A 15,040-nucleotide genomic window follows, 5' to 3' on the forward strand; every position below is an offset into this window, starting at 1 on the left:
GGGGCCCAGAAAGGAAACCCGCCGGCGGCAGGACCGCTGAGGTGCGGCCACAGGCTGGGGCTCGGGGCCTGACGGCCGCTGCCCGCGCGGGCGGCTGGCCCCTCCTGGTGTGCTGGCATCCCAGTCGTCAGCCCTGGCAGGGCGGCGGGCACCCGTGTCCAGGTCCCAGGCCCGGATGGGTGCTCGCGCAGGACAAGCGACTCGGGTGCGCGGCGTGTGCCACAGGTGGCTGAGTAGACAGGGTTCCTGAACTCGGCCGCGCCCAGGGAACACGAGTGCAGGAGTGGCGGTACCGGCTCGGTGGCTGAGAACCACACCGCGAAGACGCCAGTGAAGCGGACACAAGTCACTGCCCTCCCGAGCCAGCCTCGGGAGGGAGACGGGATAAAAGTGGGTGGATCTGGGAAGCGCTTGCGCAGAAGTGAGCCGTGGGGACGGACGGAGTTACCAAGGGGTTCTGCAGATAGACCCGGAGGCACCCCTCCGTGGAGCCGGGAGGCCCCGGGGAGGGGGGCGGAGGGACATCGGAGCACGGCACCCCAGAAGCCGGACACAGGGAGCGCTTCCGAGGCAGGGGACATGGGTGTGGGGTGTGAGTGCTGGGAACCCACCGATTAGCAACACGGGAACGGGGCGGGGGGGGGGGGGAGGGCGGGAATCTCGGTAAGACCACCGGGTGCGGAGGAAATGAGAGGGTTGAGGGCAACAGAATTTTAAGGGGGCGTCCTAGGTCTATTTTGGGTTCCCCTCCAGTGCAGAGAACTCAGAGACCCCGCCCCCAGGCATACAGGTGGCGCCCCTGCAGAGAACCCGCAGAGACCCCGCCCCCAGGCATACAGGTGGCGCCCCTGCAGAGAACCCGCAGAGACCCCGCCCCCAGGCATACAGGTGGCGCCCCTGCAGAGAACTCGCAGAGGCCCTCACGGCCATGCTCCATAAAAGCTGCGGGCTGCGGGCCGTCCTGCACGGAGCGTGGCCGGGGTGTCCTGGGTCGTCTGCTGCGGTAAGTCGCCCCGAACGACAGCGAGCGGTGGGCTGGCGTGCGTGTGTTTCGGAAGTGAAGGGTCTTCTCGGTCTGGAGGGTACACGGACCCTCCTCCACCTCCTGAGGAGGCGGAAACCAGAGAGGCGCGGATGGGCGAGGGGGCTGCCCAGGGTGAGGGGGGGCCTTCCCCTTGTCCGTGGCGTTGGTGGAGCAAAGGGGCCGAGGCGGTGGCAGGTTGGGCGTCCCGGCTGCGACGCCGGGGGCACCGTAGTACGTTACATGGGTCTGGGGGGTCACGGGTGGCCTCAGTCACTGCGCGAGAGGACCCCGGCCCTTGGCTAATGTGATTGGCTGGGAACGTGCAGCCCGCCCGGCACTTAGAGGCCGGTATGGAGGCCGCACCTGCTGCTCCGGCAGCCGCGGTGGAGACCGGCTTCGCCGAGACTCCCACAGCAGGGAGACCAGACGGACGGGTGGGAAAATTGGGAACACAGGATCCTGCCGACGACGATGGGAAGGAGCCCATCCAGGCCTCTCCCAGCTGTGGCAAGATGTCGCATCTGGCACCCGGGAGAAAATCGGAACACGCCGATCCGGTCTTGTCTCACGTGTGGAAGGCACGACCTCAGGGAAAGGAGTTTATTTCCTTGAAAGAAGGTTCAGAAACTGGTGTGCCGAGCGCCCGTCCGGTAATGGAGGAATTTCGGGGTGGAGACCAGGGTAGGGACAACGTTGCCCTCTAGGGTCTGCAGCTGGGAGCGCCCCGAGCGTCTGCTGGTCCTGCTGGTCCTGCTACAGACCGAACCAGCTCCGATAGGCATTGGAGCTGGATGCACACCTACCTGAAGAAACCCTTGAAATCTGGGGGAGAGAGGCTTATCGATGGTTACAGGGGACAGATCAGCAAGCTCCCGTTAGTCTCTACGGATCCGCGGGCTTCTTCCCCCCGTTTCCTGGCGCGTAGTTACCCCATCCCTGCGTACACGTGGGTGTAGACGTTCCGCAGGGTCTGGATCTAACCAGGGCAGGTGAACTCAGGTTGCGGACCCCGAGAGTCACCCTCGGTCTGCAGCGGCCGCGTCAGTACGGCGTGACGTCCGGAGGATGGCAGGTCGGTGCTGGCAAGAGCCCAGGGCGGGGTCATTCGGTTCATCGGATAAAAGCGATGCGGGATGCGGTCGCTGACACAGCATGAACCTTCCCGGTCCCGAAGATGAATTCCAGGCTCTTGTCAGGTTCCCGGAGGCCTTTTATTCCCCGACCAGCGCAGGTGTTAAGACCTGTATGTGGCTTGGTTCGGAAGCCGAAGGGGCTGGGTGCCATCCAAGAGGCTTTCCCCCCGGGGAAAAACGCTGGTGAAACAGGTACAGGCCCTGGGGTTGTGAGTGGTGAATTCCGTGTCAGTTCATACCCAGGAGGACGGGGCTGGGGCTTGTGGCAAAAGGAAATCGGTTCGTTATTCGCACAAGTTTGAGGACAATCTGTTCTTGTGACGTGACGTCATTGGAAACACCGGCTGTTACCACCAAGGCTTTGACTGGAAAGTGTAGTTGAGACCGAGGCGCCCACACGGCTTTAGGGACTGAGGGTTGACTTTACAGACCCAACAGAGCCCTTGGAAGACACTGGCCTGGCACCTTGCTTCCGGGGTTCCCGGGAGCCTGACCAGGTGAATGAGGGAGGTCACTGCCCGACAGGCTCAGGAACCTCGGCAGGTCTTGGGGAACTCAGGAAGGGAGGGAACTCCAAGCTGCAGACGGTGTTGCAGGCGAGTCTGCTGGCGGGTGAGCATCTGGTGGGGCTCTTGGCCTTGAACGGCTGTTAAAGGCTCCATCTGAAATTCCTTAGGAGAAGCGTGCCCGGGGGCGGGGGGCTCGGGTGGTTAAGCGTCGGACTTTGGCTCCGGTCATGATCTGAGGGTGAGTTCGAGCCCCGCGCCAGGCTCTCTGCTGTCAGCACAGGGTCCGCTGCAGATCCTCTGTCTCTCCCTGCACCTCCCCTTTTCACTCGCTCCCCAAAATGAAGCCATTAAAGAAACTTTTAACTGAAGTTCTTTAGGAGAAGCCCCAGCAGAGTTAAGGGAGCCTAGACGACCCGTCGCTGTTCTTGCCGCACTTATGTGAACGATTAGGCTGAGTTTGGGAGGACTGGACTGTTCGACCTCTGCTAGAAAGGAGGGTGAACTAGCTCGGGGGGTGGGGGGGGGCAGAACACGGCCTCGGCAGCACCCCTGGATCCCGGCCCAGGAAGTTCAGTGCTCTGCTCGCCTGCAGAACCACTCTGGTGTCCCCGTGGCCCGCATTCAGCCCGGCTGCTTGCATGCTTCGTGCCAGACTTTGAACCCCCCCCCCCCCCCCCCCCCCGCGCAGGGCCACCTCCCGGGAGGAGGCCACTGTTACCCGCCCTCCCCTTGCTATGAAACGTGCAAGGAGACCGAGCCTGTGCCTGGGGCTTCCAGAATCATGGCTCTCTGAGCACGGGGTTGTCTGAGGCTGGGTGCAGGGCGCACGGGCCCCTGTGCAGCAGGAAGGCCGGGGCAGTTGTCCCCTCGCCAGTGAGGAGTGGAGAAAAGCTGGGGCGGGGCCGGCTCGTCACCAGCGGCCACTGCGTTGCTGAGGGCAGAGCCCACAGCCGTGTGGTCTGCACGACCCTGGCCGCCATCACTGGCCTCGAAGTGCCTGCGGCAGGGCGAGCCCCCCACGTGGCACCGAAGCGCACGAGGACCCCGCCAGGTGCGCCGAGAGGGACTCCCGCCGGCACAGCCAGGCGGGCTCGTGTGACCGTCCTCTCTGCTGCGGTGGCTCGGGAGGCCGACCTCGGGCTGTGGGGTCCCCGGGACGAACTCCCTCCCTCCGCCCGCCCCCCTCCTGTCCTCCTGCCGGCCGCGACCTCCCCACCGGGCCCCCCGCAGGGAGTTACCCCAGTAAGTGGCTGGCTTTGCCATTTGCTATGAAGGTAGGACCCTCCCCCACGTAAAGGGGCCCCGGGGGCCTTTTTAGGATGGAAAAAACACCGCCGGCTTTGTCGGCCCGGAGAGGGGGGCAGGCAAACGCTGATGCGGGGCAAGGGGAGGCGCGATGACAGCACATCCTCGAAGGAGCGGGTGTGTCTGGCGTGCAGGTGTGGCAGCAGACACAGCAGCAGGGAGTCCGGGGACCCCAGTGATGGGGGAGGGGGCTGCACGTGGCCGTGGCCGACCCCAGGCTGCTGGAGAAGCAGGGCAGCAGCGGCAGGGGCACCGGGCCCTCCAGGAGGGGCAGGGTGCAGACCAGGGACACGCAGCGTTGACCGCGGGTCGGTGTGTCAGCGAGGCGGGTCGTGGGCTTGCCTGGGACAGACAAGTAGGGAATGCTCGGAACGGGTGTTTCTGCCACGTGTTGAAGCAGAGGGGCCCCGGCCATTCCCATGGGTGCCGTCCCTTTGGCATCACACACACGTGTGCTCCTGGACACGGCACGGGAGCCAGGCTCAACCTATCCCGACATGCATCCCTTGGGTTCCCAGAGGTGTAGACGGCCAGGGTTTTTGCCAGCACTACTGTGGAAAGGGTGCCCCTTCCAAGGGGGTGAGGTGGACACCTAAACCTAGACCCTCTGGCCCTCTCTGTCCCCCCAGGAGGCCCATCAACACCAGGGCAGAAGAAAGCAGACAAGACAACAGAGAGGCCCCCCCCCCCCCATATCCTCTTGTCGACTTGGCTCCAGACGCCTTCTCAACTGGCACTGGCCCAAGTCCCCAGACGAAGCCCTGGGATGTATCTACGGGACAGTTCACCTGGCAGAGGTTCTGGGCCTAGGTGCGGCGCGGACCCAGACCAGGCGAATGGGTGACATTTAACATTCAATCTGGGAACCACTGCCCGGGATGAGTGAACAAGCCAAGCCAGAACCCTTTTGGCCGGAACGAATTTGAGCAGATGTTCCGTCCGTGGCAGCAAAGTCTTCGGGCTTGGGTGAGCGTCTCTTGGCCACTGAAACTTCTCTAGATTGAAATCCTGAAGAATCGGTAAAGACCTGAAACCTTTAAGAGATCGTGTAAAAGCTGCTACGGATGACGCTCTGATGACTTAAGTCACTGGCCAGCACTACAAATCCACAGACAAATCCCCCAAACCGATCTGTCACAGCTGCAGGGGGAGCCGTCCTCACACCCCTTTGAACCGGGACGGCCTCTGAAGCAACTTCCGCAACGGCATCTTGTCTCCGGCAGCTTTCTGAACGCTCGCGAGGCCCTGTTCCTTTCCCTCTCGTGTTCACAGGGTTAAGGAAGTAGGTTAAGGAACCTGGGCTAATAGCCAAGATCAGTGTTAACAACAGTTATTAGCTACAACTGAAAGGAAAATAAAATGGTTTTCATTCATGTTAATAAGGCATTTATTTGAAAAGACAAGTATAACGTGCTCAGACGAGTTTATGTACGATCGCTAACATTCACACCCGTTACGTTTACAGGCACCATTTAAAAGTGAATTCCGTTCATTAACTGCAGAATTTCCTGAAAATTCCTACAGATACGCAAACGTGAACCGCTACGGTTATCAACTCAGCAACACCCTTCTTGGTCTGCACTTCTGAGCTACGGCTCCCATTCTGGTGTTACAAACTCGGCAGATGGCAGCCGCAGACCCTCAAGTTCAAGTGATGCGGATTTCGGTGGTTTTTTTTTTTTTTTTTTTTTTTTTTAACGTTTATTTATTTTTGAGAGAGAGAGACACACGGCATGAATGGAGGAAGGTCAGAGAGAGAGGGAGACACAGAATCCGAAACAGGCTCCAGGCTCTGAGCTGTCAGCACAGAGCCCGACGCGGGGCTCCAACTCACGGACCTTCGCTTCTGCAAATGGATCACAGCCCTTTGACGGAGTGAACTCTCCCCCATTTAAAAAAAAATACAGTAAATGAATGAAAATGCAGATGCTTTCAGTAAAAACAAACTGTTCCCGAACAGGGTAACAATCCAATTTTATTCTATAACAAGCAGAATAATGTCTCAGTTGCAAAACGACTCGTAATGTTAATCTAGATTACTGACCTCTTAAGAGTCTTAAAATGTTTCTTTGGACAGAAATTTAAAACTTTTCAACCACCTTCTTTTAACCCCTATACCACCTAGCCCCAAAATGAAATAAAAAATTAGCCTACTTCTCCACAGAGTCTCATACAGTTCCCACACCTTGTACAGGTTATTTAATGGCAGCTTTCATCTCTAAAATAGATCAGATACCCAAATAAAACCCCACCTTACAGTTCTAGTGAGCTTCCTTAAATGAAAATATTTCAAAAAGAAGATAATTAACGTAAGGCTTACGAAGAAGGACTTGCTCACTCCTGAAAGTACTTTTGAGTAAATCCCCACTTTTCAAATAGTCTAAAAGTCTGTTTACAATACAAAGCACCTTATCCATATCTTTCTCCAAAACAAAAATCCTCACACTGTAGCTGAGGAAACAAACAAGAGAAAATATAAAATTTGAATTTTTACCTATAAGCCAGTCAAGTAGCAATGCTAGAAATAAGACTCCAGACCTAATTCCTTCCCCAAGTTTCATCTAGAAAGATAACAGCTAAAAGAAAGAAAAGGCTTAAGAAAAGCCCGACGTTACATTCCCAACACAGAAACCGCTGTGTGTCGTCCTCTGGTGGAGGTCAGAGGTAGTACAGGCGGTTGGACAGTGACAGGTTGGGCTCCCTGTGAATGCTCTGGCCCACGAGGAAAGCCAGTTTGTGGGCGTACTGACAAGGAGCCGGGACCCGGATGACGCCCTTTAGAGGAAGAAACACAGGGCCTGTTACTCTAAATCTGGTGTGCATGACACACGTCAGTGTTAACCATAAAAGGCCTTTAAAAACCCAGCAACTGCCTTCCGAGTCTCGCTGAAGTGAACGGACACACTTACCGGCCAGTTGTAATAGACGTGACACAGCTTGTACGTCAGCCTCTGTATGTGGTCCGGCTTCAGGCCGCTGTTGTCGTAGATGACATTGTAGTGCGTGGGCGAGACGCTGCCGCTTCTCACCGCCTGGCTCACGATAAAAAAGTCATACCTGCAAGGACGGCAGAAAAACCACACGGACGTGAGCGAACGAGAGCTGAAGCGGACGGCGAAGGGATCCCGCGCACTGACGTGACCTCCTCGTTCAAGACAGAGCGCGCCTCCTGAAGTCAGAGACTGCGGTTCGCGGACCATCTCGGAGTGCTGATGTGCGAAGGATGTTCAAGCTGCCACCACTGCGTGTATCTGAGGTCTCGGTCACTGACGCCTCGGGACCTTCGGCGCCCGGTGGGGCTGCTTCCACGGCGGTGAACACGGGAGCTCAGGGGAGGACGGAGCCGTAACACGGGCCCGGAGAGGCAGCGACGGTGGGGGTGAGTGGAGGAGGTCTCGTTTCGGGCTCTGCGGTTTCCAAAACCTGCCTTCACCCCAGGACCTTTCCCCCTCTTGCTGTTCCCAGTGCTACTTAACAAAAATACACTTAATGTTACTCGTCAAGGATAAAAAACAAATTTTAGACTAGAGCGTCCAAGGACATAAGCACAATTCGTTCAGGACCCAAACGGTAAAGCAAAACCAAGGAGTGCAGCATAAAGGGACAAGACGGACAACAAAACATCAATCCAGAGGGGCTGTTACCAGACTTGAAGTGGATTACGTGTGCAACTTGCTAGGTCCGCTGAAAACTACAGAAATTATAAAAATCAGAACTGATCTGTAACACTGTAGTGTTTTAGAAGAATGAGGGTTTCAGTGACAACCTGCCCCAAAGAACAGAGAATTCACACCAGAGCTGGAGTCAAAATCTCCGTTCCCAACACAGGCAAGTCACCGTCCAAAGTGCTGGCAGCTGACACCGACTCTGGTCTAGTCCTTAAAAGTGGACCTCTCCAGGGGCGCCTGGGGGGCTCAGTCGGTTGAGCATCTGACGCTCGATTTCAGCTCAGTCATGATCTCGCAGTTCGTGAGCTCAAGCCCCAGGTCGGGCTCTATGCTGACGGTGCAGAGCCTGCTTGGGATTCTCTCCCTCCCTTCCGTCCTCCCTCTCAAAATAAACAGAAACGTTTTTAAAAGTGGACTTCTCCAGGTATGTCAATAGCATGATCAGCTAAGTTTTAAATAGCATCTAATAAAAGTAATGAAATGTTTTCATACTTCTTAATTCAACTTGGATTTTACCCAATTTGTTTACATCGGCTGTCTTCGGGTCCATGTTACCCCCTGAGCTCTGGTTACCACAGCAGGAATACCGTTACTAGAAAGTACCATGGGGTCATTCTGACTGGTTAAGGGATCCTGCAGGAAAGGAACCTAAGTTAGTATCTTAGCTATTCCGTCTTTCTCAGCTGACCCCCCCCCCCCCAGTAGAATCCTACTGAAGCACTGCCACGATCCAAGGTCACACATTCACGGTCGCTTGACAGAACTGAAACCTGTATGATCGTTTATCCACACGAAGTTAGCAGAAGAAACCCTCCTGTACCGCAGTTTATACAGGAGCAGCACACTAACAGCTTCGCACCTAGGCCTGCACTTGATTCTGGTTAAGTCTACCTTTGGAATTTAAATTTGGTTAAATTTATTTTTGAGGGAGACAGAGCAAGTGGGGGACAGGGAGAATCCCAAGCAGGCTCCACGCTGTCAGCACAGAGAGCGCCCAACGTGGGACTGGAACTGAGAAACCACGAGATCATGACCTGAGCCGAAACCAAGAGTCACTGCTTAACTGACGGAGCAACCCGGGCGCCCCAGATCTGCCTTTTGAAAAAGCGCCAATACGATGAAATAGAATAGTCCCAACAGCGTGCTTTCCCGAGGAGGGGCTAACCTGGGCCGAGGGAGGACCTCCCACTACCCACAGGACCTCCGGGCCGGGCGCCCAGCCGCACACGGGGCTTTCCCAGGGGCCAGCGGGCTTCAGCACTGGACAGCAGAACACTGTGCGCCAATCTCATTACCACGTGCCCCTCACGTCCTACTTACTAGCTTATTTTCCTACGGCAAAGTGTAGCCCAGGTTGCATAAAAATGTTTACTCAGAAGCCACTTTTCTTACCTGTGCTTGTGTTTCAGATGAAACATTTTGACCTCTGGGTAATTAAAAGCATTACAGACCTAAACATTTTTGCTGAGAAAACAATCGGGATGAAGATACAGATGTGAAAGAAAAGACAAAAGCAATCTACGGCAGCAGTTCTAACCTCTCTAGATCATTAGTGCCGCAGACAAGAACGCTCTTCCCCCAAAGAAAAACTGCACAGAAACCTGTTGACCATTTCAGACGTAAATAAATCGTAGGCTTTAGTAACACTATTGGATCAAACTAATCGGGGACTTTAGGATTTGTAAGAAATAGAAGAAAAAGTAACAGGCGCCTGGGTGGCTCAGTCGGTTAAGCGTCTCTTGATTTAGGCTCCGGTCCTGACCTTGTGGTTCATGAGTTCCAGCCCCGTGTCGGGCTCTGTGCTGACTGTGGAGCCTGCATGGATTCTCTCCCTCCCTCCCTCTCTGCCCCTCCCCTGCTCGCTCACATGTGAGCTGCTCTCAAATGAATTTAAAAAAAAAAAGCATAAGAAAAAGTAAACGAGTTAAAGTGGGTAAAGCAGAAAACAATGTTCAGCAAACACTACACAACTTACCACTCTGGTCTGGTAACTTCCACATCAATAACTGTTCCAGGAAGTGGGTTTTGAAGTCTTCCTCCAGACTGAGCAAAAAATCGGGCGTTCACTCGTTTTTTCACCACAATTACTGTTAGTCTTGGGCTTAAAACACGACGACGACGATGATGATGATGATGATGCAGATGCGGATGAATGTAACGACACGGAGTTAGCCACATTCTCAGTCAATCAACAACCCACTCCTGTGGCTCTAACCAGAACCCCACCCCCCCAGGGCAGGGCACCGATCCAGGGTGTGAGGGGACAGCGTGCATGTGCCTGGTGTCTAATCAACAGGTAAGCACGTCATCTGCCTATCACACTGAACCACTAAATTCAGCACACAGTTCGGAGCCTCTTCTACGTGGAAAATAGGACCTCGAGTCTAAAATCCCTGCTAGGGGGGCTGGTGCGAGCAGTGTCCGAGTGCAGCCTAGCATTACCAGTTCACGAGGAATCGGGGGTCCCTGTCTCCGTCTCCCTCCCGGGGCCCAATCACCCCTCAGCCCACCCCACGGCAGCAGAGAATGTGCCCTCTGCGTCTCCCCCAGTGAGACTCTCTGCTTGGTTTTCCCGCACCAGGACTGAGTCCCTCTCCCCGAGCGTCCAGCTCTGCATCCGAGGAGGTGTGCTGGCCCCTAACCTGGCCCTGGATCCCCGCAGGGCAGCCCTTCAAGGGCAGCACGTGCGGCTTGACTACTTTCACACCTTCTCTACCACCTCCAAGGCCCACGTCAAATCCAGCGTTTGAAACACGGAATACGTGAACTGGTGCATGGAAGGCACTTGGGACCCTGCTGGCATGGGATGGACGTTTGATAAATAGGACAGTTATCGATGCCTCGGTTTCCCCTGTGCCCTTTTCCCAACCAGAGCACTGGCTCCTGAAGAGCCTCAGTACACTGGATTGCAAACTCGGGGACGCCACGGGCTTTACGTGCAGTGGGATCTGGAACGTTTGGCTTGGGAAGGTGGTCTAGAGTACACTGTTGGACAAATGGTCAAAGAGACCCCGAAATGGGAACTTCTGTTCCGTGTTAAACCTAATTTCACTCCTTCCTGGTAGCAGTAACTAAACAGACAAGGGGCAGGGAGGTAATGTCACTTCAATAAACAGAAAGTATTTTTAGAGGCACCACCCTGCTGCCCAGTCACTGCGGCTCTGGATAGAACAAAGCCAGTCCCAGGAACCTAAGGCAGGTGGGTTCCGGCCCTCTGACATCACAGGAAGCGATTCAGCAAATGTCACAAAACAAAGTCGTAAGGATGAGGTGACATTTTGATTTCTTCTTCTGCCAAATATTCTAAATCAGCTAATCCATTATGCATTTTTATAAAGTTAACATCACCATTTCAATCAAAACACAAATACTGTGATTCTAAGAATAATTACGAATATTTACATCCAAACTGCATTTCTTCAAAGCGAGGAACGACTCTCGGGTATTACTTTACTTCACACACGAGTTCTCCGCCATTTATGGAGTGCGTATCGGGTACCATGTCAAGTGCTCTCCTTTATTCCTTCTGACGACCCTGGCTGGTCGCCTCCCCATTTCCCAGATGCAGCAGGTGAAGCTGGGTGGAACCCAGCCCTGCTCCTGAGACACCCTGCGCTCGGTCACCTCTCCCCGCAGCCACCACGTCCTGGCACAACTCACAACGTGGCTCCAGTCCTGTGGCAGCTGGTCAGGCTCGTGCGGCCTCGGCGTGAAGTCCCCTCCCCCACACCCGTCTAGCCCATCCCCCCCCCCCCCCCCCCCCCCCCCCCGGCAGCCACCCTGGGCGTGACCCGGTTCACCGACTCCCCTCACTCGGGCTCTGGGCTCCTCTTCGAGAGCAACTTCTGCTGCTCCTTCTGGGAGCCAAGCCCACAGGACTCGAAAGACTCCCAGCAGCAGAGCCCCAGGCCCCACACGGCCACAGGGTGTGTCCCCAAACCCAAACGACATGCAGCTCGAGGCTGTGAGATCAACTTGCACCGTTGCGTCTCCTCCTTACTTCCCGGAAATTTCCTTTCCCCTCAGTGTGAGAAAAAGGCAATGGGGCTAGAAGATGCTGAGGGCCAGAGCAGGGACCTGAAGAGGAGACCAGCAGGCAGCCGCCTCTCCGCACCTTCCTCTGCCCACCCCCCCCCCCCCACCAACTCTGTCCGTGCGGACGGAGCACTGAACTCAGAGAAACACATCCAGTAAGGTTTACAACGTTTTGAAGACCGAAAGCAAATACCGTTCTTTTAGTGAGAAAATGCAAGCATTAAGGTTTTTAAAGGAGACAGAAAAGAACATTAACATCCACTTCCAAAATATCGAAAAATGCTTATGAGCATTTTAATCTGAAAAACCTCCCTGACTTGCTCTGAGAGCTTACTAATAAACTCACTCTAAGAAACGGGTGCCATCAACACCGAGAAGCTGGCCGAGGCCGACCCGGAAGTACCCTCCGCTCCAGCGAAGCAAGCGGCTCCGGGCGCCCAGCCCACAGGTGCCCTCAAGGGCTCTCCGACGCCCTCCTTTCTGCAACGATACCAACTGCTGGCTGAACGCACAAACAGGCCTCTCGGAACTTCTGGGGCTCCTTCGACACTGACTCCGCCGGCCGTCATTCTGCACCAGTGAGCCCCTGACACAACGGTCCGGACGGACGTCAGCCTGCTCACCACCCGACAGACTAGCAAAACGTAACTCCTCCAAAGGGCCGTGTGGAGACGGCACAGTCTCGCTCCCGCGGGGGAGCGGAGGAAGGCAGAGAGCAGCACGGTCTGCAAGGGCACAGGCGGGGTGCTCGGGGAGGACCAGTGTGTCCCTCGCACGTGCACGCCATCCCCACGGACGGAGTAAGACATCAGTGCCAGTCGAGTTCACAAAGAAGTATTCGCTGCGCAAAGCAATCGAGAAAGAGTACACGAAGACCGTTCGGAATTTATTCCGATAACCGCTCCTGCAGACGCCTGCAGACGTCTCCGAATACTCAGATCCCGCGCCACGGCCCCAGGCGAGAAGGCCGAAGGCAGACCACCGGCAGAGGTGTCTTCACGCATCCTCCCCGAAGGAAGGGACCCTCCACACCTCCAGCCTCGCCCCCAGGGAAGGCTCCACGAGCACCTCCCGCCCCTTCCGCAATCTCACCCGCCCCCCCACACCTGAGGTTAAGGGCTCCCTTACCTTTCATCCCGCCACACGGACCTCGAAGATAAAAAGCCGTGACCGTACAGACACAAAACGCTTTACGACACGCACGCTTACTTGTAGCCTCTCCCGACAGACTTGAGGCAGTCCAGGAACTGCGGCACTTCGTAGTTCACCAGGGTTTTGAGCTGGCCGTCGCCGACGCCGTCCCGGTACACGACGATCCGGCTGGGCATGTACTCGTTACAGCTGTTCCAAGCCCTCAGGGCAGCTGCGGGAAAGCCGGCACCGCGCCACGTAACCCGGGGGGCACCTCTCGAAGGGCCACGTCAGGGACCAGGGTGAAAAGGCTACAGGAGACCAACCTTGGAGGCAGACCTTGAGACCGTCGACCAGCTCTTGTCCTCGATCTTGAAAGACGCAGCGAGAGAACCAGCTGTTGGGAGGAACACCGCGACCGGGCCGCGGTGAGAACGCCCTTGCCCGCAGGCGGTTCCTTCCACGCCACGGCTTCCCTCCCAGCAGCCCGTCTTTAGCCCCTTGAAAGAGGTCCCCTGGCACGTCCGGTGCTTTGCGAACCCCTGCACAGCAATGACAAGCCACTTGTAACGCTACAGACCAAGCTTTCTTTCGCTACGGATCAACACAACTCCACCGCTGAGGCCAAAGTGAAATCGGAAGCAGGATACCCAGAGACACCTCCTCCCTCCCTCCCTCCCTCCCACGCACACACCCCCCTCTCGCTCTGCTCATCAGGAGACATTTATGACAGATCTCACTCTTTTAAAAAGACAAAATACCTTAAAATATGCCGTTACTAAAGCTCACACATCAACATTCCCTCAATTTTCATCCTTTCCTATTCTCGGCAATGCTGAGTTCTAAGAAAAGCACTGAAAAGCAATTTCACTCCATCAAAACACAAGTGACTGGGGAAACCGAAGAAACGGGTTTTCCAAAATAAAGTCAACGCCAAAACTTTAAGGTACGTTTCAGCGGTCAATAAAAATTATGAGAGACCTTTTCAGAGATGGCCGCATTTAAGGAGATCCGCTCCCCACCCCCCACAGAAATCACCTATAAAACAGCCGGAAATGTGATCTGACTAGTACAGATTAAGGGCCAGGGGACAAAGTAGAAAATGGCCAGGTAGCTGTTATTCCACTTCCCTGACTTTCTTGATTATCGAATTCAGAGAAGTCAATAGGTTCAAGACAACCTCGCAGACCCCAGAAGTCGGCCCTGCACGCACACCTCTCCTGCGGTGTCCACAGCCAACCGCCCGTCACCTGACCGCACTGACCGGGTCATCCCTTCGTTGATGCTCGCCACAAATCCTGCAATTGACCTCCGTCCAGCTGTGGTGTCATGGTAACAATCGATGCCAACGATCATCGCCAGCTTCAGCTGTAACAAAAACGCTGTGCTTTCAGATAAACGGAATACCAGCAGTATTTAAAAAGTCCATTTTTGGTAAACAAAGCATCTAAGCACCAATTATATCAATGAAACTTACGGGCATATCGACCCTCCAGAGCTCCCCTCCCATCTTGCAGTTCATCTGCAGGGCGATCTTGGTCGCAATGGCCATGACTGTCTGCTGCTTGCCCAGGGTCCGGGCTACCACACACTGACTTGGAGTAGGGCAATCTGTACACAAGTATTTTTTTATAGCATCGTATTTGTCTTTCCGATTACTCGACAACAGACAAACAACCTGAAAACCAAAAAACGTTCTCGTCACAGAGGATTAGGAAAGTGACGATCAAGTTCAGGGGAGAGAACAGAGCACCAAGCCCACCCGCCACGTCTCCGCCATGAGCTGACCGGCGTGACATTAGCTGATACGGTCTGCTCGTTCCCTTCAACCCAGTGACAGACACTCACAGAGGAAAGAAACCACGTGGAGCAAACAACTCAAAACTGAAGGCCAAGAAAACCTGAGAACCTACTGAAACATGCTCTATTGCCAGCCTGGAGTACTTTGGGGATAAAGAATAGGGCGAAGTAAGTTAGCGGTAACCTACAGGTGCACAAAAAATTTCGAGAGACAGAGAGAGCACAAGAGGGGGATGGGCAGAGAGAGAAAGGAGGAGACACAGAACCCGAAGCAGGGTCCAGGCTCCGAGCCGTCCGCACAGAGCCCGACGCGGGGCTTGAACCCGCGAACCGCGAGACCGTGACCTGGGCCGAAGTCAGACATTTAACTGAATGAGCCTCCCGGGCGCGCCATGGCTTTGAAACTTTTCAAGCTCTGGCTTGGGAACCTGATCA

The 15,040-nt window shown here is 55.3% G+C and overlaps 1 protein-coding gene across 9 annotated transcripts in view; it reads right to left on the reverse strand.

The window, feature by feature from the left end:
* PIWIL1 (piwi like RNA-mediated gene silencing 1) overlaps window positions 1-15,040 on the reverse strand; it is a 49,145-nt gene that overhangs the window by 12,416 nt on the left and 21,689 nt on the right. For 6 of the 9 annotated variants that reach the window (XM_019814415.3, XM_045041700.1, XM_045041699.1 and 3 more), the window contains 7 exons: window positions 14,283-14,483; window positions 14,070-14,173; window positions 13,132-13,202; window positions 12,884-13,037; window positions 12,021-12,515; window positions 9,615-9,740; window positions 6,881-7,028 (listed from right to left, as the gene is read on the reverse strand). In XM_019814415.3, coding sequence (XP_019669974.3) covers window positions 6,881-7,028; window positions 9,615-9,740; window positions 12,021-12,515; window positions 12,884-13,037; window positions 13,132-13,202; window positions 14,070-14,173; window positions 14,283-14,483 — 1,299 coding nt within the window. Of the gene's footprint in view, window positions 1-5,925; window positions 6,747-6,880; window positions 7,029-9,614; window positions 9,741-12,020; window positions 12,516-12,883; window positions 13,038-13,131; window positions 13,203-14,069; window positions 14,174-14,282; window positions 14,484-15,040 lie in introns of those variants that run through there. The other 3 variants (XM_045041698.1, XM_045041702.1, XM_045041701.1) reach the window with 3 other exon arrangements.

Source organism: Felis catus, chromosome D3, assembly GCF_018350175.1.
Source record: "Felis catus isolate Fca126 chromosome D3, F.catus_Fca126_mat1.0, whole genome shotgun sequence".
In the NCBI taxonomy this organism is placed as follows: domain Eukaryota; kingdom Metazoa; phylum Chordata; class Mammalia; order Carnivora; family Felidae; genus Felis; species Felis catus.